General features: G+C 47.9%; 2 protein-coding genes across 17 annotated transcripts in view; one reads left to right on the plus strand and one right to left on the minus strand.

The window, feature by feature from the left end:
• Window positions 1-4,043: 4,043 nt before the first annotated feature.
• On the plus strand, window positions 4,044-13,259 carry HNRNPH1 (heterogeneous nuclear ribonucleoprotein H1). Of its 14 annotated transcripts, none has more exons than XM_059695659.1 (14): window positions 4,045-4,170; window positions 4,633-4,761; window positions 6,214-6,369; window positions 6,574-6,717; window positions 8,175-8,313; window positions 9,252-9,430; window positions 9,509-9,580; window positions 9,636-9,769; window positions 9,916-10,051; window positions 10,438-10,497; window positions 10,591-10,680; window positions 11,334-11,426; window positions 11,875-11,924; window positions 12,505-13,259. In XM_059695659.1, exons 2-13 carry the CDS (start codon window positions 4,665-4,667, stop codon window positions 11,922-11,924), a joined length of 1,350 nt encoding a protein of 449 aa, XP_059551642.1. In that variant the 5' UTR covers window positions 4,045-4,170; window positions 4,633-4,664; the 3' UTR covers window positions 12,505-13,259. The 14 variants fall into 14 exon arrangements, with proteins under 14 accessions (XP_059551644.1, XP_059551642.1, XP_059551646.1 ...); XM_059695663.1 differs by having other exon boundaries at window positions 10,591-10,650; XM_059695662.1 differs by having other exon boundaries at window positions 9,657-9,769.
• A 4,972-nt stretch (window positions 13,260-18,231) lies between these two features.
• The window catches only part of RUFY1 (RUN and FYVE domain containing 1), a 57,365-nt gene continuing 48,615 nt past the window's right edge, over window positions 18,232-26,981 (minus strand). For all 3 annotated transcript variants that reach the window (XM_059695691.1, XM_059695692.1, XM_059695690.1), the window contains 4 exons: window positions 24,173-24,267; window positions 21,553-21,601; window positions 20,409-20,486; window positions 18,232-18,761 (listed from right to left, as the gene is read on the minus strand). In XM_059695691.1, coding sequence (XP_059551674.1) covers window positions 18,615-18,761; window positions 20,409-20,486; window positions 21,553-21,601; window positions 24,173-24,267 — 369 coding nt within the window. In that variant the 3' untranslated portion in view covers window positions 18,232-18,614. The remainder of the gene's footprint in view (window positions 18,762-20,408; window positions 20,487-21,552; window positions 21,602-24,172; window positions 24,268-26,981) is intronic.

The raw sequence follows: 26,981 nt of genomic DNA on the forward strand, positions 1-26,981 counted from the left end.
GGCCTAGCTGCAGTCGGACATCCTTAGCGCTGCTGAGGAGGTGGGAGAGGCTCCCACCACCACCACTGTACTGGCAGCCATCAGCCCCCTGTCACACACAGAGCTGCAGGGTGATCAGGGGTTTTGGGTGCTGCCCCCTGTCACGCTGATCCCGGTGCCGGGAGGCATATTACCCTTTTACTATATAGGGTAGAGGCCTGGTGCATGGGTGGGGCCGGCTGGTTTGCCCTGAAGGGTGTCCCGGATCAGGATGGGGGTCCCGCTGGGGTGCCTGGCCAGCCTGGGTGAGGGGCTGATGGCTGTTTGCAGGCTGGCCAAGCCTTCCAGCAGGGACCCTCACCCATGAGGGTGTGGCCATCCTGGGTGTGGGGTTGATGGCTGTTTGCAGGCTGGCCTCGGCCCCCAGCCACCCAAGCTCCCAGTGGAGGCTGACTGGAAGCAGGTATCTGGGATTTATTTGTCTTCTATAATTGAAACTTTGCTGCCTTTTGCTGAGGCCACAGCCAGCCAGAGCAGGTGGGAAGCTTGGCTTCCTCCGTTGCCGGGGCAACCAAGCCTCCTGCTTACTCCAGCTCTGTGGCTGCTGGCCGCCATCTTGGTTGGCTTAATTTGCATATAGTCACTCTGATTGGCTGGTTGGTGTGGCTTGGGTATAGCAAAAGTATGGTCAATTAGCATCTTTGTCTTTTATTAGTGTAGATACTTTTAATAGATGTGATGTGTCATCACAATGAAAAAAGTAGAATATGCCAGTTTCCAAGTCTAAGATGTCAATTTTAAGATACACCATTATTTTTGGTACCACTAAGAAAAAAATGCTGCCCATTAAACTATGACTTGCCTTTGGTCTTTAAGACACATCTCTATTTTAGAGAGGTTAAACTGTGAAAAAGATGTGTTTTAGAATTGATGAAAAAGATAAATGAATAGCCCAGCTGGTGTAGCTCAGTGGTTGAGCCACTCAGATGGTCACAGTTCCATTCCTGGTCAGGGCACATGCCTGGGGTTGTGAGCTCGAGCTCCAGTGTGGGATGTGCAGGAGGCAGCTGATCAATGATTCTCTCTCAACATTGATGTTTCTCTCTCTCTCTCTCTCTGAAATAAAATTTTTTTTTAAATAAACTAAAAGGAAAGTATCCCTGGCTTTGACTTCATTAAATGAAAAACTTTAGTATATTTAAAAGATCAACAACAACGAAAAAGTAAATAGACGGAAAAATGTTTATGGCAGCTAAGGCCATGGGTGAAATAGCCTTAGTAAAGAACAAAAGAACACTGGAGAAAGAAGTCAAACTGACAATTTATATGAGGGAATTGGCTATAGATGTATAATATTGTACCTCACTAGTCATCAAATGCTGGGGTCCAACCCCAGCAGGTCCAGGGGTCCCCAAATGTGTGGACGGAGTCGGCAAAGAAGGAATGACAGGGAGACAGCATTCAGTTGATCAGCAGCCTAGCCAGGATCTATAGCCAGGATCTCCAGCCAAGTTCTGGTCTGGATCTCCAGGGAAGTTCTGGTGTTTATTGTCTTGTTACATCCGTATTTATACCAGTTGATTTTAATCCTGTCAATTTCTATTGCAAAGGTTAGGGCGTTTCTTATCTCCATTCCAGGGAGTAAAGATTATGTAGCTTAAGCGTGATTGTTTGTAGTTAAAGTGATTAACTACCAGCCTGGCACTTAGTTAAGGAGTTTTATCCCCTCCCTGACTTCAGGGAAAAATCCCTACCTGGGGAAACAACCTTTCTCAGAGAGGTGACCTTGGTTAAAACACACAGCGCTAAGGGGAGCAAACATATTAAGAACAGTATGCTATATACGCCAGGTCCCTTGAAACATATGCTGTGCAGATGTTTCTTTTCTGCAGCGACTGTGTCAAGCAGCAAGGATGGACCGGCTTCGGGCAATCAAACAGATACAAATTCGAGATATTTTTTTCTCTTGGTATGAAATTAGCAAAGATTAAAGGAAATTTTTATTTCCAACAAAACATGCAACCCTCACATACCAGAGAAGATTGGTTATATACCCTATTCTTTATTAGTAGCCCTAAAAATACTCAGATCCTTTTATGATTATGCAAGCATGCACATGCATTTTAGGAAGTTAGAAAATAAAAAGCAAATATTTCTTTTTTTGAGAAACATCGATTTATTTTTTCACTTATTTATGCATTCATTGGTTGATTCTTGTATGTGCCTTGACTGGATGGGGGATCCAACCCAAAACCTTGGCGTAGCTGGCGGATGCTCTAACCCAGTGGGCGCCAACGGGTGGTCTGTGGACCACTGGTGGTCCGTGAGGTCCTAAAGGTTGGCGACCGCTGCTCTAACCAACCGAGCAACCCAGCCAGGGCAAGACATGATGCCATCCACTGACGGGGTTCGGATAATTTCATCAAATAATTTTTCTTATAGAAATCTATGCTGAGGAAATTATCTAATTTTTCTACGATGATTTTACATTTACTCTTATTACAGAAAACGATAGGAAAAAAAAATAGGAAGAAACTCCCGAAGTGTGGCCATATTATTAAAAGGTAAAAACATGATTTTTGTTTTTAATGCACTACCAAGGGGATCAGGATTTCCCCCTCATCTGATCAGAAGCCAGTGCTGTTGGTCATTTAACAGGACCAGAATGTGTCTGTGATGCTCTGGGCGAGTGCCTAAGAACACAGTGCTCTCCTTGCTTTCGAATCACCGGGACACAGGCCTGCTTTCTGGACACTCGGGAGCCCCACATCTTGGCGACTTCGGCAAAAATGCCTTTCATTTCCTCTCGCCCGCCCGGAGCAGCGGAGGGCAGGCCGCACCCTCGCCCCGCCCGTCCCACCTGCGCCTCCCACACTGTCCCTTACAAACAGCGCCCGTGGCTGCTGTGGACCTGCCCACGCCCCCGCGCGCCTGGAGCGCACACCCTGGCCCAGGCGGCGCGCCTTTCAAGACCAGGGCCTGTCGACCCCAGGATCCCATCGGGGATCCCCTCTCCTTCATGCCGCTCCAGCTTTCTCAAACCTGTCAAAACGGACTTGGCCTCCAGACCCTGGCAGCGTCTCTCCTTTCCTCCCCGTGGCCACCCTGTGCCGTGCCCAGCCCTGCCTTGTGGTTTTTATTGTCCGTATCACCAAGCCGAGGTGGGGTGAGGGTTCCAGGACCAGACAAGGGCAGGCCCGGGCCCCCGCGGGCTTCCCCCGCCACTTGCGGTGCTGCTGGGAGTCACGACATCTCGTGCCAGGGGCGCACACGGTGACCCAGGGTCCCGCAGAACCCAGGCCCTCCCCGGGCGAGCCGACCTAACCTTCTCGGGGCTCAGGCCGGATTCCACTCGGGAAACAGCCCGGCGCGCACCTGCGGCTCCGCCCGCGCTCGCGTGGCGCGGCCTCCCGGCCCCACCGCGTGGGAGCGGCCCGCGCGTTCAGGGCCCGCCGACCCTAGGGCGGGGCAGGGGGGCGCAGGGTCCGCGGTCGTTAGGACAAAAGCGGGGTACGGGCCTGAGATACAGGCTCGGGGACCCCGCGCGGGCGGGGCTCCAGGCCCGCCGGCGGCAGGTAAGGGGAAGGGGAGGCCCACTTGCGGGGACCAGCTCCCGGCGCCGCGGGGGTGGCCTCGGGCTGGGAGAGCGCGCAGCTCCGCTGCCCCCCGAGAGGCCCTGGTTGTCACGGGCGGCTCTGGGGAGAGCGAGGGTGTCATGTCGGGTCGGCCAGCAGCGCGATTAATAGGCTGGAGGCAGGACTAGGAAGACGGCCACCTCGGCCCAACGCAGAGCCGGAGACCGCCCGACGAGCCCCGTAGGGAGCCGACTGCCGCCATTCCCTTCCCCCCTCTGGCGGGTAAGGCGCGAGCGGTTTGAAGGAAGGCGCATGCGCAGGAAACTGAATCCTAACTCGGGGGAGCTTGTTCAATAACCGCGACAATACGCAGGCGCCAAAAAGCCCGTCGGCTTTGTGCGGGTGGGCGGGGCTGAGCCACCGGCGCTAGGGCGCCACCACTGGCTGTTCCGAGGGGGCCGGCTCTCGGCAGTGCGCCTGCGTCAGAGCGCTGTGTGACGCAGGGGGCGGGCGGCGCCTGGCTGCGCGTGCGCAGAGCTTGTTCAAAGGGCCTTATTTAGGTTGCGCAGGCGCCCGCTGGCCATTTCGCTCAGCCACGCAGAAGTCGTGTGATCAGGTGAGTGTTTGTTGCTCGATGTGAGCCGTCCAGTGGCCCCTGAGGATGCCGGTTTTGCGAGGATTGCTTGCCCCAGGTCCCTGTAGAGCCTGGGGTGGGATGGGGGGATCCTTCTCAAGGTACGGGCTGCCGCCAGGGCCGCTGGGGCCTGCAGGCCGCGCCGACTCTATTGTGTGAGATGTCGGAGGAGGCGGAGCGGAAGCGCGGCCGCCATTTCCTTGCCTCCACGCTGGCGCCAGGCCGGGCCCCCTGCGGCTTGGTCCTCGGGTAACTAGAGCCCGGGCGGCTTGGGCGGCCCGCCCACTGGCCTTTAAGAGGGTGTTTGGTGTTGGAGTCGCCGGGGTTGGGACTTGTGCCGGGACTTGGTTCTTATTGAGGCGCCGCGGGCCCGCGGGGCGCCTCGCGGGGGAGGGCAGTTCAATTGGAACAATTTCCAGGGCTGACCCTCATTCCTCCGTGCAGTCTGCCTCGGCGCCAGGATCCACTGAGAGACGATGATGTTGGGTACCGAAGGCGGAGAGGGCTTCGTGGTGAAGGTCCGCGGCTTGCCCTGGTCTTGCTCGGCGGACGAAGTGCAGCGTTTTTTTTCTGGTGAGTTTGAAGCGGAGGCGGGAGATCGCGGTCAGGGCTGCGGGCCGGGCGGCGGGCCGGGGAGGGTCGCAGAGGGCCCGGCCCGGCTAGGGGCGCCCCCTGGCGGGGCGCGGGCGGCGGCGCGGCCGTTCCCGCAGGGCTGCTCGCGCCCCGGCGTCCGCGGTTACGCAATGGAAACAGCGAAAGCCCCGCCCTCCCGCCTTCTGGGCCCTCTGCTGCGGCCTCTCTGGCGGATTTTTCCCCCTTTGTTTTGGTGATCCTCACCCAAGGATACTTCTTCCATCGATATTTGGAGAGAGGACGGGAGGGAGAGACATCTATTGATTGCCTCCTGCACGCGCCCCAACTTCGCTGTGGACGGAACCTGCAATTCGGGAATGAACCTTCCGTGCGTGGGCGTCGTTCTAACCCTGAGCACACGGGCCAGGGCGAGATTTTTTTTTCCCTTTCCCTACCTTTATGCACTAGCCTTGCTGTGATGCCTTCGAAAGGATAAATTGGATTTCCCCCTCAATCCTAAGAAAATTGCCTAGTGGCTGGGCAAACAGTAATATTCTGAAAACCTTAAAGTATAACAACTTTACAATTTTGGCATGTCCTTGAAAAGGCGGCGTTTTGGTTCCTAGAGTTAAACTGTCATTTTTAAATCTTAGTTTTCCTGATCAAGATTTGGTAATTAAGTTCTTACCTAGTTCTTGATCTGGCTCCTTTTATAGTTGGGGACACTGAAGCCCAGGCAAGTTCAGTTGCCTAGTAGTTTTTCCCCAAGTAATGTAGGTTTCCTGTATAATTTCTGCCAAAATATCCTTGTTTCCGTTAGTGTAAGAGTAGACTGATACACATTGACTTGGAAGAATTCTGCAGGTTTTGGAAGGACACTTGTAGTATTGACTATCTGAATTTAACGGAATGCAACCTGTAAAACAAGAACCAAGTACACTGGAAGCCACCTTGCAGTGGGCAAGAGTGGGTTTGGCTTCAGCTGTTCAGCTTGGAGCATTTTAGCTTTGTAACATTGATCCCCTTCAGGTGAGTATTGGCCCTGCAATTTGGATTGTAATGTCACTGCTAATAAGGTTTAAAATGATCAGAGGTCCCAGACCAAAAGTTGAAACATATACTCAGGAAATGCATTAAAATAATAAGGTTCAGAATTAACTTACTGAGAAGTTACAAATGATGTTAATGGAGACATTTGGGTAGTGAGCATTTAGAGATTTTTGTTAAGAAACTTTCAATATTGGCTTTTATTGATGGATTGAGAATAAAGTTTGATCTGGAGGGGATAACAGCTTAATTACCGTGAAGAGACTCTAGGAGTCGGCAGATTCTTGGTCATTTTAGGCTTTGCATGTGATCTACTTTGTTGGGGCGTGAATAGGCATTTCATCAGTATCACCCAGAGGTGATTTTAAATTTTAAATTCTGTATTAACGGTTGTTTTCTTTCCAGACTGCAAAATACAAAATGGGGCTCAAGGTATACGTTTCATCTACACCAGAGAAGGCAGACCGAGTGGCGAGGCTTTTGTTGAACTTGAATCAGAAGATGAAGTCAAATTGGCCCTGAAAAAAGACAGAGAAACTATGGGACACAGATATGTTGAAGGTTTGATTTATGTTGCCCTAGTAACAGTAAATAAACATTAAACAGAGATCTATTTTATCCCTCCTGAACTTTAGGTATTTGACCGCATGGAAATGGTCACCTAAGGGTGTGTGGCAGCTCTTCCTAGATTATCTAAAGACCCAGGAAGTCTGAACTTGGTTCTCTAACTTTCCAAAATTGACTAATTCTAAGCACCTCTTTCAGTATTCAAGTCAAACAACGTTGAAATGGATTGGGTGTTGAAGCATACTGGTCCAAATAGTCCTGACACGGCCAATGATGGCTTTGTACGGCTTAGAGGACTCCCCTTTGGATGTAGCAAGGAAGAAATTGTTCAGTTCTTCTCAGGTATGTAGTCGTGTTTGTTGCTGAGCAGTGAGTTTTGGCTAGCTCCTGGCAACATGACTTAATAGACCTTAAAGTTGAGCAACTGAGACATTTAAACATATGCAGATGAATTAATATTTTCTTCCTGGAGACCTTCATATAATTTAGACCCATCTTAATGGTGGAAATTAAGTATTTTGAAAATGCTAACTTGCCTGTATTTAGTATTGTAGTTCAGAGTAGATCTTTGAGGATTGTCCTCAACAACTTTAACTACTTTCCTCACAATGCTGTTCAGCAAAGTACTTCAAGTTAAAGGTAAGATCCCTAAACATTAGATCAGTGTGAGTTAGGTGGTTGTAATTTATGGCAGGTGTATATGTTGTAAGACACGTTGGGTCTTGGGACCAGAAATGTCTCTTAACGGTCTAATTCTCTTTATGCAGAAAAACTGATGTAGCCAAGAAATTCTAAATTTACTAAAAGTCAAAGAATGATTGAATGTTATAGTCTTAGTATCTGAAATACAGAGAATGTTTTAAAGTTGTTCTGGGCCTAAAGTATTTGAATGTTTTTATGCTGAAGAGCTGATAAAATTGCATGTTTAGTAGAATGTTTGATCCTATATCTAAAATACTATTACTTGATATTCATGGTGTCATAAACTGGAATTAAGAACAAGAAATCCTGTCATGGTTTAGGGTAGTATAAATTAAAATCCTGACTGTTAGATATGTATCAAGTCCTAATATTTTGCCAGAATTTTTGAGATCAAGTCTGTTTTTATTGTTTTATCTAAACTGGTGAGAATTCAATGCTGTCAACGTTAAATATGAACATAATTTCATATCTTCTAGGAAAGTGCTTTAAGCCCTTTTTGTAAGCTTGGGAATGTATCCACGGAAAGGATTTTTCATAGACGGAATTTCCAGAAGTGAATCATACTACTGTTAGAACATAACATGCATGATTGTGCTGTCTAGATCAGTTTATTTGTTTGCTGAAAGTTTAGATTGTATGTTTGTCAATGATATTCTTAAGCAATGTTTCAGTTTGTATATAAAATGTTTAAATGTGTAAATTTTTAAAACTTGAAGTTCCACTAACGTAAAACATTGAACTATAAAAATGAGGCAAAAGGTGTTTCTTGAATTTAGTAAAACTGTTGTATTTAATGCTTGAAACTTTTATTAAATTGTGTAATTTTCAACATTGAGTAGATAAGAGTATTTGTTATTTGTTGAATTCTTAATTCATCCTGTGCTCGGCAAGTTATTTCTTTGTGCCATGGGTGTGTTAAGAATTGTTATAATGGAACTTCATATTACTGCAATGCATATTTAAAGAGTACTTGTTGAAAGCATACCATTCACCTAAAGTTAAAATTCTGGTTTATTTAAAGCTGTAAGAAGAATCATTTCTGGGCTTGTGATGTTAATATTGCCCCCCTACTGGGGTTATTTGTCCTTGGGTTGAAGGGTTGGAAATCGTGCCAAATGGGATAACATTGCCGGTGGACTTCCAGGGGAGGAGTACGGGGGAGGCCTTCGTGCAGTTTGCTTCACAGGAAATAGCTGAAAAGGCTCTAAAGAAACACAAGGAAAGAATAGGGCACAGGTGGGGATGGATGGTTGGTTGGATTTGTCACTTTTCTTATGGTAAAACATTAAATCCATATTCTCTCTGCTTAGGGATAATAAATATTTTCTAGTCCCAATTAATTGATGCTTGCCCACAATTTTCAAACTTTACACTATGCCAAAGTCCCATAATGCATTCTGATTAAATTTTAGATTTTAAAATTGTTCTTAATTTGGTCTACTATATAATTTTGTAAGATCTATTTAACCCCAATCAATTGAGTTGAGAGACTATGGCTTTTAAAAAAATGTAGTGCAAACCTGACTTTAGCTGTAACACCCACATAGTAAATTAATATTACCATAAGAAAATGTGATACTTTCTGATCTTGTTTTTAAAGTTGAAATGCAACAAACTTTCTTGCTGTATAAATATTCTGCATATATATTAATAAGCATAGCTTTCAAGAAATTGTCACAAAAGGTTTTATTCTCTTCGCTTGTGACTATTTTTCATTGAAGCATGCGCTTACCTATGCTGATTCCTACTAAAAGCATAGGCTGGGGTATTTATTGGCGAAAGAAAATGTGTAGTGTGGGCTAGACTGTTGGTGGAGGCTGGCTTTTTAGCCCACTTGCTATACGTGCTGCCAAAGGATTTAAGACATGAAATGTTGAAAGTTGAGTGGAATCTTTTCCCTCCTAAAACATTTGTTTATAGTACTCCTCTCCACCCCTAAAGGTGGGCTTCTCTGCTTTAGAGGAGTGAGTTTTCTATAAAGTTTACATGAAATAATCTTACAATTGAGTGAATTTCTGGTCATTGCCTATGCAAGTATAAGAAATCTGGCTTTAAATATTAGTCAGTTTCATGGCTATGACTACATTGTTTTCTTGTGTAACTAAATACCTGTATGACATGAACTAATTTTTCCTCTCCCCTCCCCGTTCCCTTCTTCATGAACAATGCTTTAGGTATATCGAAATTTTTAAGAGCAGTCGAGCAGAAGTCAGAACTCACTATGACCCACCTCGAAAGCTTATGGCCATGCAGCGTCCAGGTCCCTATGACAGACCTGGGGCCGGCAGAGGGTATAACAGCATTGGCAGGGGAGCTGGCTTTGAAAGGATGAGGCGTGGAGCTTACGGTGGAGGTATGTGAGAATATGCAGGTGTGAGGAGGGTGGTTCTTGTGTGTTGTCATTTGATTGATTGTACTTTTTGTCTTTTAGGTTATGGAGGCTATGATGATTATAATGGCTATAATGATGGCTATGGTTTTGGGTCAGATAGATTTGGAAGAGGTAAGGTAAGAATTGAATTTCTCAACCAAAGGCTACTTACACTTTGTCCATCTAGACCTCAATTACTGTTTTTCAGGAATGTCTGACCACAGATATGGGGATGGTGGCTCTACTTTCCAGAGCACAACTGGACACTGCGTACACATGCGGGGATTACCTTACAGAGCTACGGAGAATGACATTTATAATGTAAGTGTGAGATGAATTCGTAAGTCAGCCCTTGCAGTAGAGCAGTAAAAACCTGGGGTCTTAATTCTGCTTAAGTGAAACGGGATGCTATAAATTCTTCGTACCATTGGAAAGTTGACTTGATTCTCTGAATACCTTGTATTTAGTTTTTTTCACCGCTCAACCCTGTGAGAGTACATATTGAAATTGGTCCTGATGGCAGAGTAACTGGTGAAGCAGATGTTGAGTTTGCAACTCATGAAGATGCTGTGGCAGCTATGTCGAAAGACAAAGCAAATATGCGTAAGTGTGATTTCACTTCACTGTCTCGGGGAGTCTTTACAGGTGGTGGTGTGACTGACATGCTAGAGGAATAGAATAGAAAGGATGTATGAGAAATGGGTTTGCTGATGGTAGGTTAACTCTTGGGGATGTTAAAATTTTGTGGGTTTTAAAAATTGTGAGAAAGGATTTGTGGTACATTGACTTTGAAATATGTCCAATAAACTTAAGGCAATTTAGGTGAATATTTAAGATAAAAGACTAGTTTTGGAAAGCTGCATAATTAAATCAACTGAGAAGCAGCTAGAATTTTTTTATACCAAAAAATATTTGAAGTTCAGATCTTTTGTTTAAGAACTTAGTATTCTTTCACCAACAAACATTTCAATTTTTTTTTCTCATTTCAGAACACAGATATGTAGAACTCTTCTTGAATTCTACAGCAGGAGCAAGCGGTGGTGCTTACGGTAGCCAAATGCTAGGAGGCATGGGTTTGTGTAAATATCGCTTTAGTGTCTTTTTTTTAAAGCTAACCTTGTATGCCTTTTCTCTCATTTCAGAACACAGATATGTAGAACTCTTCTTGAATTCTACAGCAGGAGCAAGCGGTGGTGCTTATGGTAGCCAAATGATGGGAGGCATGGGCTTGTGTAAATATCGTTAGTTTTTTTAAAAACCAAAACGTTTATATCTGTATAAGTCAATTATATAAGTTAATTTACATTTCATGAGTTTAGCATATTAAGTTAGGCAAAGGAAAAAGCTTTTAATTTTGGGTCTGACTTAAATCCTTGAGTTATGTAAAACTACTTAGAATAGATAACTAATTTTAAGTACTTTGTGGGGGGGCATTAAAGAAACAAGTGGAATTGTTTATATAGTATAAATCTAAAGTGAATGACAGCAAAAAGCATAGGATCAAAATAACTTAAATTTTTGGACAAAATTTATTGGGTATAATTAGGTGTTCGGTGATACTTATGTAATGACAATAGCCTTACTATATCAAGTTATGGGGAACAACCCCACTGATTTCAGTTAAACAGTTTCATAAGTTTTTCTCAAAATGCTTCTATGGAATCATGTGGATTTAGTCCTGCTGACGTGTATGCTTTTGGCCAGTTGGTTTATAAGTGTTTGACTAGCTCAAATGATAGAAAGGTAGTCTGTTCATAGAAAATAGGCAAAGGGTTACAGTAATGTAAGATCAAGACTCGAAATCATAGACTTAGTTACAAGCCCGGTACCACCAGGTACCACATTACATAGGGAACAAGGTTCTAATGGTCTCTTAACTTAACAGCAAACCAGTCCAGTTATGGTGGCCCAACCAGCCAGCAGCTGAGTGGTGGTTATGGAGGTGGCTATGGCGGCCAGAGCAGCATGAGTGGATATGGTAAGTGTGTTTTTAATATGCTTGCAGTAAGTTTTAGGTAGGTTTTTTTAGTTGGGGGAATATGCAGGCTCCTTTTTTGGCGAAATTGGGTTATTAAATATATGCTTTTGTTCCTGTTAAAACAGTTTTTAATAGCTTAATTTGCAGGCCCAATTTAATGTGGTGGAGGGGGGAGTGTTCTATAAATTAAATATGCAACTTGGAATAATGTAGTCAGAAAACATCTGCCTCCATGTATTAAAACATTAAACAGTACACTTTCTCTGTCTTTTGGTTAGCGTACTAAATTCATTTTAGATGGAGGGAGAATTGAAAATAGTGAAATGGGGGTTGGGTTCAGGACCGTATTTACTAGTCAGTTAACCTAGGATTGGTTTTATTTTTTTCAATTGGTCTAAAGAATCGTGATTTTGGTATTATAGTCTTACCCTACAAAATCCTTTTGCAGACCAAGTTTTACAGGAAAACTCCAGTGATTTTCAATCAAACATTGCATAGGTAAATATTTTCTCAAAAAATATAATTTAAATTCCCAATAGCAAATACTGATATGTTGTGCTGATACTTTTTCTATAGCAGTCAATGGCTCTGACTTAACTCCATGGAGGCTGCCATTTTGGGCACAGTGAGTTGCCTTTAGTCCCAGTCTCACTCCTGCCCACCATGAATAGGAAAAGCAGGACTGCCCCTGTGCTCCCTATTCATATATGCCATTTGATGGACACGTTGTTTATGGTAAAACTTTTAAAAATGCCTTGTTTAGTTTTAGAAACATGAAGTAATTTTGCAATTTTTGAAAAACACTAGTTTTCCTTTAAACTTAATTTTCCATGTTGATCCTGAAGCACCTGCTTTTTAAATGGTAGCACGAGAGTCTGGCAAGATTTGGTACTGCAGAGAAAAGGGTTCATTGAGACTTGTTTGGAGTCGGGAGAACCTTTTCCCAAACATGCTTCTCGCCACTTGGACAGCAGCCATTTGTACTCGTATTCTTTTCAAACTTTTTCCTGGAATGCGGTATTTTACTTGACTGACGATGTGGTACTTCTCCTGACTTGTCAAATTGATCTCTCTGCAGGCAGCCAAGGAGCGGTGAACAGCAGCTACTACAGTAGTGGAAGCCGTGCATCTGTGGGAGTGAACGGAATGGGAGGGGTGTCTAGCATGTCTAGTATGAGTGGTGGATGGGGAATGTAATTGATCCTTATCACTGACTCTGGGTCAACATTAAAGAAGAAAAAACAAACAAAACTTAACAGTTTTGCAATACCAGCTTGTGATTTATGCTTACTCTAAGTGGAAATCAGGATTGAATTAAAGACTTAAAGGTTCATTATTTTTGAACACAAATATTCATCTAGGATGTAACAACTAAGTTGAGTAAACTATAACTGTTAAACAATTTTTAGCTTTTCTCAAGTTAGTTCTATTGTAGGATGTACTTAAGCAGTAAGTATATTTAGGTTAAAGAAGTTGAATTATGTTAAATGTTGCTCTTACATCACATCACATCGAACACTTCATGGAAGCATGTTGAAAAAACATGCTTTTTTGTAAAAATATAGGAGCTGTGTCTACAATTAAAAGTGAAACATTTGGCATGTTTGTTAATTCTAGTTTCATTTAATAACTTCCAAGGCATGTAAGTTGAAGCTTTTTTTAAGTTAATGGGAAAATTTTGAGACGCAATACCAATACTTTAGGATTTTGGTCTTGGTGTTTGTATGAAATTCCGAGGCCTTGATTTAAATCTTTCATTGTATTGTGATTTCCTTTTAGGTGTATTGCGCTAAGTGAAACTTGTCAAAATAAATTTTCCTTTTAAAAACTGCACTTTGTCTTGTCTGTGCATCAGTGTCACGTGGCCTGTTTGTTGGGCTCTATGCCTGCCTGGGCGTAGGTGACAGTGGCCCATGTCTCTGGCTGTGACAGAGGCTCCCCAGTTGAGGCTGTTGTGTAGAGGTCTTCAGACTTCCCTCCAGTACAAGGTAATCATGGCTTTGGGCCCCTTGTGGACGGGCTCTGTGTTTGTGTGCTGCCTTTGACTTGCTAAGCACTTGCACAAAGCAGAAGCAGAAATGTCCTCACTGCATGCTGCATGTCCACAGGGGCCTTCAGGCATGGCTGAGGAGGAAGCATACAGCAAAGGGTGGCTGGAGCTGTCCTTCATAATTGGATGGCATCTCTTCAAGTTTATCTTATATGGATTTTAGAGGAAGGGAGAGAAAAACATTGATTTGTTGTTCCACTAATTTTTGTGTTCATCAGTTGATTCTTGTATGTGCCCTGACCAGGGACTGAACCTGCAGACCTTGGTGTATAAGGACAACGAGAAACACATCCATTGGTTGCCTCCTGCATGACCCCTGACCAGGGCCTGGGCCAGGGAGGAGCCTGTAGCCTTGGCCGGAATTGAACCCAGGCCCCTTTGGTCTGCAGGCTGATGCTCTATCCATTGAGCCAAACTGGCTAGGGCTGAGTTTTGGTTTTTCTAAATATATTTTACTGATTTTTTACAGAGAGGAAGGGAGAGGGATAGAAACATGGATCAGCTGCCTCCTGCACGCCCCCCCCCCCCCCCCCCGCACTGGGGATGCGCCTGCAACCAAGGTACATGCCCTTGACCTGAATCGAACCTGGGACCTCCCAGTCCATAGGCCGACAGTCTATCCACTGAGCCAAACCAGCCAGGGCAGGGCTGAGTTTTTATATGAAGTGCCCCCTCCCCCCAAACTAGAACAACATTTGTTTAGAAAAATTTCCAGAGGTGAAGTAAACTGTAGAAATGAGTTTAGGAAACAAGTTACAGAGGTTAAAAAAAGGGGTAAATGCCTGGGAGGGTGGTGGTGGGGGGGAGATGCAGGTGTGCTCCTAGGAGGGAGAACTCGTTTTCTTTTTGAAATTGAGGTTTTAATCTTCATTTTTGCCTCATTCCCAAAGATCCAAGACCACTTACAACAAGCATGTCAAACTCAAAGGCTTAACACGGGCCAAATAAGGTTTATGTGGGCGGCAAAAAAACCCCAAAAGCTTCAATTTTCATAGAAATGTAGGTTTATTTTGATAGAGATGTGTTGAACATAAAGGGCTAAAATAAATGAGTAATCATTGACATAAAATAGAACATTTTGATATTTTTTCTTGAACATCAGACACTGAATAACTGCACAAATTAATAAGCATAATGCAAATAAACCTATTTTTCTTGTTTTGTTCCCTGAAAGCTAAATATTTCCTGTTTGCACATACCAAACTAGTCCAAGACTAATGTGGAAGTCAGCTGCTAAAGTATTCACTGCTAGTATTAGTGGAGAGAAATGGTGCGCCTGTGCATAAGGGAAATGAATGCAACACGATTATAGTAATCAGTCAGCGAACGTCGTAGTTTGTTATTAACGATATTGTAAAAGTTACGAAATTTTTTGCCGAAACCGGTTTGGCTCAGTGGATAGAGCGTCGGCCTGCGGTCTGAAAGGTCCCAGGTTTGATTCCGGTCAAGGGCATGTGCCTGGGTTGTGGGCGCATCCCCAGTTGGAGATGTGCAGGAGGCAGCTGATCGATGTTTCTCTCTCATTGATGTTTCTAGCTGTCTATCTCTCTCCCTTCCTCTCTGTGGAGAATCAATAAAATATATTTTTAAAAAAGTTAGGAAATTTTTATTAAAACGTTTCTTACATACCATTATATTGGCTGGGCCGCAAAAATACTCATTGTGGGCCACAGGTGGGCCACGAGTTTGACATGCTTGACTTAACGAGCAAAATTCATTTCCTTTAAAGCTCCTGACAGAGAAGACCACATCTTTTTTTAAAATTGATTTCAAAGAGGAAGGGAGAGGGAGATAGAAACATCAATGAGAAAGAATCATTGATCGGCTGCCTCCTGCACACCCCCTACTGGGGATTGAGCCCGCAACCTGAGCATGTGTCCTTGAATCAAACCCAGGACCCTCCAGTCTGCAGGCCGAGGCTCTACCCACTGAGCCAAACCAGCTAGAGCAAGACCACATATTTCTGAAATTAAATCACTAAAGTCTGGTAGACTGTTGATTAGGGCTAAAATTTGACATTTGCTAGAAAATGCTCTAGCATTAGGAATTTAAAGTATAGTTACAGAAGTTCCTTCAGTGGATACTTAGACTGCAATTTGGAAACTACCACTCATTCACTGTCCCTCTAGACTAGTAATTTTTAACCATTTTCATCTAATGGCATACAAACTACTAAAATCTGCAGTACACCAAAGAATAGATTTGTGTGTGTTTTTGCCAATCTGATAAAATAGGTATGATTTTGATAGATTTACAAAACAGTAGTAATTGCCTACTACTTTTGTTCTAAAGTGACTAAAAAATCAGGTGCCTATAATAATAAAAGGGTAATATGCTAATTAGATGGCATCTTCATGATGTCCTTCCTGATGGGGCCGGAGGGAAGCCAGCCTGGGCCCCGGGTGCCTGCAGGCGGCTGGAGGAGGGAAGCAGCCGGGTCCCAGGTGCCTGTGGGAAGCTGGTGCAGGCAGCCGGGCGAAGGCAGGCCTACTCTTGCATGAATTTCGTGCATTGGGCATAAGTACTAGAGGCCCGATGCATGAAAATTTGTGCATAAGTATTAGAGGCCTGATGCACGGAATTCATGCAAGAGTAGGCCTTCACAGCTGCAGTCTGGCTGCCTAGATCCATCCCTCACAGCTGTAGTGGCTGCCTCCATCCCACGGCTGCAGCCCTGGCTTTGTCCGGAAGGATACTTATATTATTACAGATTTCTGGTACCAAGGACTGACCAATCAGATGCAATTCTATCATATTCGTACCAGACGGCTGTTGTCATTTTTTAAATTTGACAGTCGGGAAGAGAGGTCAGTGCCCTTGACTAAAATTGTCAGGTATTGCATGTTTTAAAAATGCTTGCAGCACACCGGTTGGAAGTTGCTGCTTGCTCCAGACTCTAGTTGTATTGATTAGCTGCAGATAAAGGCTTGTACTCTTTGGAGCCTGATGTGTACATTTTGCTCTGATAAGTGCTGAAGATATTCTCCTTTCTTCCTGGGTGAGATTAGTTTGGTGGGTCTACTCAAGTCTAAGTCTGTAGGTGGCAGCAATGCACGAAGATGTGCGTGGGGCCCTGCAGACCCCCCTGCCCTGCTGCATGCTCTCTGCTGGCTGTTGGTGTTGCTCTACACTGTCGGGAAAGGGCTATGGATACACAGGTGTCGCACTTGGAATGTATCCTGTCGCTTGTCCAGCAGGTTTAGAGATGATTAATTTTCAGTGTGAGCACTGGTGGTCAGCTACAGTCTAAATAAACCTAGCATTGGCTGAGTTATTAAAAGTGTGTGGATTGGAGATACCTGGTGTTGAGAAGGCTCGAGGAGGGTTCCATCGTTGAGTTCTTCAGTTAATTTGTTTTACATAAAGAACATTGTTGTTGAAAACATTAAGGAAGGGAAAGAACTAGAAACATGGAGTAAAGCTAGTGAGTAAGAACATTCTGGTTCTTAGGAATCTTACGTTCCGTGGGCCAGCATCCTGGAGCTTGTTGGGAATGACCAGAACCTCCAGACATTGTCTGCATTGAACACAAACCTCCACGCCGCCCCATCAGCCTGTGCACGGCAGCTTGAGGAGCGCTGCCTTCGGCCATCTGTCTGTCACTGCCCAGGTTAGAGGGTTGCCAGACCAGAGGGTCCCAAAGGTCAGGTGTATATCTGATGTCTGAGTGAAAAGTTTTCCATGCAGCTAGATACTGGTCACTGGCCCAAGCATTCTCTGTGAATAGTGCTTGACCATTTGTTGCTTGAGGGTTAGGAGGGGGGATGAGGTTGGAGGAGAAAATAAGTGTGATTAAGGGAAGAGCACTAATTGTGGCACAGTGGTGGGCACTGAGCCTTCAGAATAGTACATCAGTGGGGAGGCATTACCCTGCTACCTTTTGTATGTGCAGATGAGAGCCAAGGCTCCGAAGTGAAGTGACTTGCCTAAGTCCTCAGCAAGCCGCAGTTCAAATTGGGTGCATTGAAGACAAGGTACATGCATCTAATGCCAGACCAGTTCGAGGTAGCAGTATGCAAATGTCTGGGGAAGAGTGAATATTTAAAAAGCTCAGGGTAAGGTTTGATCCAAACCTTAGCTTGGATAACACAAACCTGCAGCTTGAATAAAACATGGCTTTGGAGTTAGGCATGGTTTTAGAGGCTGGCTGCACTGCATGCTGGGACCTAACTTCACAGAGCCTCTGTTTCCCATCCATAACATAAAGGTGTATTTAAGGGAGTAGCTGGGAACCTTGAGCCAGGCTGTGGAAGAGCCCTCCTGAGAAGGAAGAGTCAGGGCCTCCAGCAGGGGCTGGCCAGCTGGAAGCAGTGCAGAAGGACTGGTGGGAGGTACAGACGGGCAATGAGGAGGATGAATCTGAGGGCAGTAAGGTGAGCGCACTGAGGGTGGAGAAGGCTGCAGCCCAGTCCCAAATGGACTGACTTGAGGCCATTGACCGCCTGGGGGAGGGAGATGCATGTGCTCAGAGGAGGAAGCCTCTGAGCCAGTTTTCACAGCCCACAGCTAACACCTGTCCTGACTCTGCTTCTGAAATGCAAACCCCAAGGTGCTTCCCCTCAGGTGTCCCCATGAGCTTGGGCGACAGGTCACTTCCCAATCCCACCAATGGATTTAACGGCCCAAGTTGTCCTTGGCTCACTGGGCAGAGCACAGCCTATACCCCAGAACCCAGCAGGCCTCACCCCAAACACGGCCCCCAAAGGGCCTACTGTCCCGAAACGGAGCTTGTCTGAGGGGTCTTCAGAGGCTGACTCAGGTTGACACAAGCTCCTTTATTCCCTGCACGAGAGTGAGAAGTGACTTATAAGGGTGTGAAAGGGCCCATTTCTTGACTCAAGCAGGGAAGGCACACAGGGCAGTGCGGGGGAGAGGAACTGATTACTCACTACACTAGTACAACTGCTGCAAAATAGGTTAGTCCTTGAAAAAGTGAAAATGACAGTAGCAAAACCATGAAGTTACTTCTGACCCTAAACCGGTGATGCAACCAACTGAGGAGGAAGCTTCCATCCAGAGTTCATTCCATACAACTCTGCAAGTGCTGGCAGCCGGCCCAGGAACCGCTCTTTCCTTAGATTCCCTTGGGAAGCCAGCTCCGAGCCTCAAACCCCTGCAGTTGGCGCTGTTCGGAGGCCTCAGGAGCCTGTGGAGGAGGAGCAGCGCTGCAGGAGCAGGGTGTGGCAGCTGTCACACACGCGCACGGGCTTGGGGTAGGAGGGCAGGGCCAGCTCGTTACTGGAGCACGTGTTGCAGAAGATGTGGCCGCAGTTTCGGCAGTGGTGCTAGAGGACAGAAGAGAGGCAGTCACAGGACATGCTGTGCTCCCTGGTCCACACCCAGGCTAGACTTGCAGCCTTTCAGAGTTCATTTACTAATTCCAGGTCCCTCCCCCAGAGACTTGCCAATTTGGAAGGAGTTCCTCTAGACCAGGGGTGGGGAACCTTTTGGCTATTTATAACAAAATTTATGGGTCATGCAAAATTATCAACTTAAAAAAGTAGCCTGCGGCCCTGGCTGGTTTGGCTCAGTGGATAGAGCGTCAGCCTGAGGGCTGAAGGGTCCCAGGTTCGATTCCGGTCAGGGGCATATGCCCGGGATGCAGGCTTGATCCCCAGTAGGGGGCGTGCAGGAGGCAGCCAATCAATGATTCTCTCTCATCATTGATGTTTCTATCTATCTCTTCCTCTCCCTTCCTCTCTGAAATCAATAAAGATATATTAAAAAAAATAAAGTAGCCTGCTATCTTTGGTTAAACATGTAATTAACTCACCCCTAATGCCCTGGCCTGGCCAGGCCAAATGATTTCATGGGCCTTATATGGCCCCTGGGCCGCGGTCCCCACCCCTGCTCTAGGCCTTTATTTCTACATTTATGTTCCTGAACAACCATGGAGTGCGGGTGAGTGGTGTGCGCTAGGACTAAGGTTCTTTTTCTTTAAAATGCGTTTTACTGGACTTGGGCCCGGATCATCAGTGACGGCTGCGTTTATGGCTCCTTTACTGGTCCGTCTTGGGGGGTGAGGGTGTCTTGCTTTGTAAGCTGAGCTGCCACACGTGTTGGGCGGGCACAGAGCAGACGCCAAGACCCGGACCTGTGTGGCTTCTGCTCCTCCGGGCTCTACATCATTGCTGCCACTGCCACGCCCATCAGGCTGGAAGCTGGACCTCGAACTGGTGTAGGGAGAGCCAGGCGTATGGAGCCCCGCCACTAGCAGGCCTTGCGAGGGGCTGGTCTCAAAGGCAGCCTCGCCTGGGCTGCTGCTGTTCTCTTTAGAATTTGGAAGTTTTGCTTCCTCTTTTCCACAGAGGGTTTTAACGGGACAGGCGAGAATGTGCCTCATCTATATGGCAATGGGGTGGTGGTGCCAGGGTGGCAGGCATTCCCCTTTTGGTGAGGACTCCCTATTTTGCTTGGGAATCTAGCCTCTGGCTGTCCTCTTAACTGGCCAACCATGGTCCTCAATCCTGGACCAAAGGCTGGGCCCAGGACCTGTTCTCGAGACCTGGAGGCAGGCTACCCAGGCAGAAAAGCAGGCTGGGAGCAGGCAGCAGGACCAGCAGGTCACCCAGGTGACCTGCGAGCTTTGGGTGCTACTTGGATGCCTGTCCCAAAACCCGCTGCCCATCAGTTGCCCACTGATCCTTTTTTCTTGACCAACTTGGGCAGATTTTGTTTCTGTTGCTTATGAAGGCTTTTCAACGATACATTCACTTAGACCAGTTCTGTACACAAGCAGCCCAACTCCCAAAGAAACTGCCAATCATTGAAAGGACTGTGCTGGGGACAAGGCCTGTGACTGACTGGGGGCACCCTGCATGGGCCAGCACACCAGGCGTGACCACAGTACTTGGCTTGTCCCAAGGGCTCGTCCCAGAACCAGAGGAAGGGGAGCCCAGCTGGGTACCAACCCAGGCCCTGGGCACACATACCTTTCTCCGGGAGATGGAGAACTCCTTCTCACACTGCTTACAGTGGGTAGCTTCGTCATCTTTCAGCCAAGTGTGGCCCTGGGAGGAAAGCACATTGATGGCTGGCTCCTGTGTTCTGGCTGCTCAGTACCCAGTTCCCCAACGGCCTCGTTCCTCTCCAGGGACAGACCTGGCCGGGCCCGTGGCTCTGGTTTTCAGCCTAAGCACGCTGTCCCCTGGGCCTCAAGCCGGATTCTCCAGCCCCTGTTCACTACCTTCCAATAGAGGCCTCTGGCTGAGTCCTGAGAGTCAGGGTTGCAGCTCCAACCCTGGCTGAGGCACTCTGAAGTGTCTCTTGAACCGGCAGGAGGGAGAAAGGCCAGCCCTTTAGCCAGACAGAAACCATCCGCCACAGTGGTCCCTGTCACGGGAAGCACCGTGGGGGAGGCACCTGAGGCTCTGAAAGGGCCCTAGAAGCATGGTGTCTGTCTGTGTGCCCTGCAGGCCGTGACATGGAAGGTGCTTTCACTCTACAGGGAGGGTAGAGAAACAGACAGTTGTCCAAGCCCAGTGCTGGTAGGTGCTGCGACCCTTTGCTGCCTCTGGCCTGTGTGCGCTGGAGGGGAGATGCCCTGTCATCAGGTCTCTGCTCCGGCGTATACGTGGGGGAGCAGCTGGCCCTGCTGTCACCACCACCGGCGGGCGGTCCCTTCTGCTGAACTGCCCTGGGCCACCTGGCCACCCGCCCCTGCTCGGTGGTGTCACGCTGCCCTTCCCAAAATGACCCAGCCTCCTGCCCCCTCAGGGTGTCAGTGGCCCCTGAAACAGCGCAGGCCCCACAGGGGCAGGGAGGGCTCTGGTCTCACTCGGAGGAAAGGCCTCACTCTCACTATGAAAAACACCCCCGGCCTCTTTCTGCCGCCTTTCGCTTCCTTCACCAGGGCACCTGCATCGAGGCCTGTGTCACTCCGGCTGGCGGCAGGGGAACAAGTCAGGAGACGGCTCCCGCGGCCTGCCGCTCCCCAGCACGGCCAGCGCAGCGGCACTGCTGCTCAGGTCTCACCTGACTTCTGGGGAGAAGACCCAGGCGCACGCAGGGTATTAGCATGCGCTGACCAATAGTCACAGAGCGGCTTTTATGCTAATAACAGGAATAACTCAGTACCTTCAGTGCTTTATTGACTTCCTTGATGTCTTCCATCTTCAGCTTTGATCTTTAAAAGAGGGGAGAGAGCAGGTTTGTGGGGTAATAACTTAGGAGTATAATATGAGTCGTTCTAAAATGTTTCCCACTTTTTTATAATCCCAGAATCGCCTCATCCACCGGCTCCCATGTCGAGGGCTGAGCTGAGCCTGTGGACTGAATCTGGCCCCAAAACAGACCGCTTGGCCTGCCAGGATCGAAAATGACTGAAATACTGCAATCGTTTGAGAATTCTCTCACAAAAGCCCAGGGTTCTGGGTCCCTGGGCAAACATTCCTGCACGTGAGTGCTCGGTGCGGGAGGCTCCTGTTCCAGGCACCCACACCGCAGGGTCCGGCCTCCTGCTGACCGCGGGGCAGGGGAGTGCACGGCCGCTGGTCCTTGCTCCGTGTTGCTAGTGTAAGAGCATTCAGCCACATAAAAGGACAGTGGTCGAACGGGCAGAGTTAAGCTAGAAAACACAACACACTCATTTGTGGGGAGAATGGTCTGAGCCCTTTCTCTTCTTTTCTTTTCTTTCTCTGACTACCACACAAGCGTTATTTGCACATGCTGCATGAGATGGTGCTGGTCTGTCCAGGGGAGGACGGCCGGCCTTTCCTCTCATACCTGCCACTGAAATGTAAATTAACACAACTGCAAGGGCAAGCGATTCTGAGCCCCTATTTTAATTATGGTAAATTAGGATCATTTTTTCCATCACCATGCATCCTCTATGCTCTCTTCCACCACCCCCCCCCCCCACCCTGCAATCAGCACACTGCTGTCCATGTCCATGCGTTCTCTTTTCCCCTCAATCCCTCAACGCCCCCCAACCACCTCCACCACCAAAGCTCTCTAATCTACGGGCCAAAGTGTCAGTGCCCTGAGCATGAGGTCCTGACCCATGGCTTTCAGGAAAGATCACGTCCCCCCCCCCCCCCCCGCCCCCCGCCCCCGCAGAAATAGGCCAGCAGATGGATGGGCCCGAGGCTGCCCGGGATGTGCCGACTTCGGAGCCACAGCACAGCTGATGTCTGCAGGGGGCGGAGGGGAGGACAGGCTCCCCTCTCTATCCCCCGTGTGGCGTGGGCTTGCAAGGAGAAGGAAGCTCGTACTGCACAGCCCGGCTGTGAGTCGGGCGGCATCAGGACAAGGCTGCCAAGTGCAGGGCTGTTTCCAGACCAGGCCCAGCCACATTTCAGGCTGAAGCCCCTAGAATAGGAAGGTGCTCTCGACCGCCTGCGGGCTGTCCAGGCAGGAGAAAATGGTGCTGGTCCCCGAGAAGGGGGTGCACCGGGGCACAGCGGACCGTGCCAAGGCGTCCTTCCCTCCCTCCCTCAACAGCACTGCACCCCAGGAGCCAGCTATATGCCAGCCCACACCTGGTGCTCCTTGGTCTCATGGACACCCTCAGAGCTCCCTGTGCTCCAAGCGAGGGGCAGGTGCCCAGCCTTGCCCACCGCCCAGGAGCCCCCCAGGGTGGGGACGGGGCAAGTACCGGCCAGAAGAGAGCAGTGCCGGGCACTCAGCAGGAGAGGCGGCCGGCGGGCCTCAGGGGGAAGGGGGGTCGGTAGCCCTGAGCTGGTCTAGGAAGATACAGCCAGGGGGCCGGCAGCCTCACCTCACATTCCCACCAGAGCCAGAACATCTCCTTTCTCGCTGCTTTTGTGGACCCGCCTCCTGCACTGCTTGACCTAAATGTTCCGAGTTTCCAGCCTGAGAACCTAGGGGTGCAGATCTGTGTCCTGGGTGTGTGTTTATAGCTGATTCTCATGTTGGTCCCACCTCTGGGCCTTCCTGGTCCCACTGTATTCAGCACCGGGCCTGAGCCCAGGCTGTGCTGCTCACAAGAGCCCCATCTCTCTGGTCACTGTGCTTGTGTGAGGACCCAGGTGGGGGCAGTGAGTCAGCCGGGGGTCTGGGAGAGCTGCAGAAAGAGAACTCATCTCGCAGACCCTGCCGGCGCCATTCTGCCCCCGAGGGCGCCAGGCTACCTAGGAGGTAAGCGACAGACAGGACAGCAGGGTGGGGCAGGGACGGATCCTATGGCTTCTTCTGCTTAAGCCAGTTGGAGCTGGATTTCTGTCACTTGCCACCAAGGGTCCTGACTCATAAGGGACAAAGCTGGTTTGGAACTGCAATGATCACACACATGGACAAGCTGCACGATTTGCAGTGTGACCCATCTGAGTGCCTGGCAGGGCAGGACACCAGGGGGCTGTCCAGTCAAGAGGGAGACAAACTCCTAGGGTCTGCTCGGCTGCAGCACCGCCCAGCGGAGACGGGGCTGGCGGGCGAGTGTTCCCCGGGGAAAGGCAGGCGCTCGCCGGGCATTTGTCCAATTCTCAGCTCCAGGGCTCCCGGTGCTCCAACCTCGGGCAACCCTCTCAGCAGCCCCCTGGCTCCCTTGGGACCAGATGCTGTGTTAGTGAACGGGAGGGCTCTATGCCCCTGAGGTCTCACTTCTTGGGGGCACCCCTGAGTAGCTGGCAAGCCTCCCTGACTGGCTCCCCCTCCTCTGACAACAGGACATAGGTTTGGGACTTGAGTCATGCCATGGCCAGACTCTTCATGGGAAGGGAGGGGAGAGGGTTCTTACTGGCTGAGGTGCAGTCCCATTTCCTGGAGGGCTTGTTCCTGCTCGTCACAAACCTTCTGTAACTCTGCCTTCTCGTCCTGGAGCGCTCGCAGCTCCTAAAATGAACAAACCAGACACTTGACACAGAATTGAAAGTCCTTTTTATAAGGTTTAGTAATCATAGCAACAAGCAGGTCAGAATGTTTTTTAAGAGTAAAAGGCAGCCGGGCTGGCGTGGTTCAGTGGCTGAGTTCTGACCCATGAACCAGGAGGTCACGGTTGGATTCCGGTCAGGGCACATGCCCGGGTTGCAGACTTGATCCCTCGTAGGAGGGCATGCAGGAGGCAGCTGATCAATGATTCTCTCGTCATTGATGTTTCTCTCTCTCCCTCCCCTCTCTGAAATCAATAACAATATATTTAAAAAAGAGTAATCACTAGCTTGCTTCTCCAGAACAGGTGAGTGCAGGGGAGTAGCTCTGCAGCGGACGGTGACATGGGACAGGAAGCAGCTGCATTCATCAGGGACATTCAAAGCAGTCACCCTTGCAGGGCAAATAAGGCTTTACCTGTCTGAGTTTCTTTTAAAATATCTATCTATCTATCTATATTAGAGGCCCGGTGCATGAAATTTGTGCACAGGCGTGGGGGTGGGGGGGTCCTTCAGCCGAGCCTGCACCCTCTGCAATCCGGGACCCCTACACCTTTTTCTTATCTAGCTAACCTCTTCACAATTAAAAAAATTAACTGAAATACCACCTACTCTCGGAAATCCTCTCTGAACAAATCTCTTTACAATCTGTATCAAGTATTTTATAGTATATCATCCTTTTTCTTTAACAGCAGCTTAGAGTGGATGCCATCTGCTTCTCATTCTTGCATCTGATTTTTTCTTCTTGCTCTTGTAATAGCAAAGATTATCCAATTACATTTGCCCTTCAAGGGCTTATATTTGGTTCAGTTTCTAGTTGGCTCCCTGCTTTTTTTTTTTAAGCAATAAATTTGGGTTGTGATAGTAAGCCTCACTTATAATCAAGCCTGTAGGTCTCCCTATCTGAATATTTCTATAATGCCTATCACTTTAGCATACCAGAGATTGTGTTCATTTATAGAAAATAACAATAAATGTTACCTGATCATTTGATCTTCTAGTAATATTTTACAGCAAGATGTATTATTCTAGTAATTTAACTATTACAAAACTGAGGCGTGCAGAAATAAATCACATTGAACAATAAAGAATGACTAAAATGCCCTGGCCGGTTTGGCTCAGTGGATAGAGTGTCGGCCTGGGGACTGAAGAGTCCCGGGTTCGATTCCAGTCAAGGGCATGTACCTTGGTTGCAGGCACATCCCCGGTGGGGGTGTGCAGGAGGCAGCTGATTGATGCTTCTCTCTCGTCGATGTTTCTGACTCTCTGTCCCTCTCCCTTCCTCTCTGTGGAAAGTCAATAAAATATATTAAAAAAAAAAAAAGAATGACTAAAATATCAAAGCATAGTGCCCTTAGGGCCTCCCTTGTCCTGTGCCTCAGATATCACAGCATATTACACAGTTCACCTGGAACTCAGTTTCCTTTAAAATAGGAAGGGATCCCATATTCATAAAGCAGCTACTTCCACACATATTTTTTTAATTTAATTCACAGCACATACTCTTTGTACTAATTGTTGGAAAATCATCCTAGCAATTGCCTCTTCCTCTCTGTATTGTTGCCTTACATTCTGATGTCATTACTGCGTTTTTATCAGCCACTCGCTCTAATAAGATTGTGAATTATTTAAGGGCAGAGATCATGACTTGAGCTTGTGTGTTCCCTGTCATGGTGCCTAGATAAATACTCAAATGCCATCCAGTCCAAATGACTGTGATGAGAGAGGCCTACCATTGCTGGAGACCTCTGATTTTTATTTAAGGGGCCTCACTTGTTTTGTGCCTTTACAGAGGGGTGAGTAGTGTCTGTGGGGATTTGAGGAAACCCAGACAGAATTCTCGTCCTAAAAGATTTTGCTGAGCTGGCGCCCAGGACCACCGGGCATTTGTCCAATTAAAACCCGGACACACAGCAATAACAAAGGCACTGGTCTCCTACTGCTAACGTCCAGGGATCAAACCCCAGCCTGCAGGAACTCACCCCGGCAATCAGGACCAGGCCACTAGTTGGCCCTGGGCTGGTGCTCCTAACTCTGGGGAGAGGGAGACTTCCCGTGGCTGCAGGCTTCCCATCTTTGTCGGGTTAATTTGCATACTCTCCTGATTGGCTGGTGAGCCTAGCGGAGGGACGGTCAATTTACATGTTTCTATTTTATTATATAGGATATCCTATACTGAAATGGCAATATGCAAATTGACCCTAACAGCGGAATGACTGTGAACAACTGGTCACTATGATGTGCACTGACCACCAGGGGGCAGACGCTCAATGCAGGAACTGCCCCCTGGTGGTCAGTGCGCTCCCACAGGGGGAGCTCCGCTCAGCCAGAAGCCAGGCTCACCGCTGTGAACCTCTCCTGCCTCCTTGGCAGCGCTAAGGATGTCCGAGTGCTGGCTTGGGCCTCTCCACCTGGAGGACGTGGGCTGATGAGGGCCAAACGAAGACCCAGAAAAGTAACTTGGGGTCCAGGGCTGACCCTGGGCGCCGTGGGGCCCCAGCCTGAGTGGTGGGCGCTCCCCCAGAGCCTGTTAAAACAGGCTTGTGGGCAACGCCAGACACGTTGTTTTGTTTCTGTGTGTGTGGGGAGCGGTGGGTGTGGAATTCAAAACTTCCACCAGAGTTCTGAGGTGGAGTATGGGCGTACGTTCTATGACAGCAGAGCTTTCTAGAAGTCCTC

Source organism: Myotis daubentonii, chromosome 5 (assembly GCF_963259705.1).
Source record: "Myotis daubentonii chromosome 5, mMyoDau2.1, whole genome shotgun sequence".
Taxonomy (NCBI): Eukaryota; Metazoa; Chordata; class Mammalia; order Chiroptera; family Vespertilionidae; genus Myotis; species Myotis daubentonii.

Coding starts and splice junctions, on each gene's coding strand:
- HNRNPH1 (XM_059695653.1), top strand. CDS start 4,665: ATGATGTTGGGTACCGAAGGCGGAGAGGGCTTCGTGGTGAAGGTCCGC. Junction 4,762..6,213: donor AGTGCAGCGTTTTTTTTCTG/GTGAGTTTGAAG, acceptor TTTTCTTTCCAG/ACTGCAAAATACAAAATGGG. Junction 11,427..12,504: donor GAGCAGCATGAGTGGATATG/GTAAGTGTGTTT, acceptor ATCTCTCTGCAG/GCAGCCAAGGAGCGGTGAAC.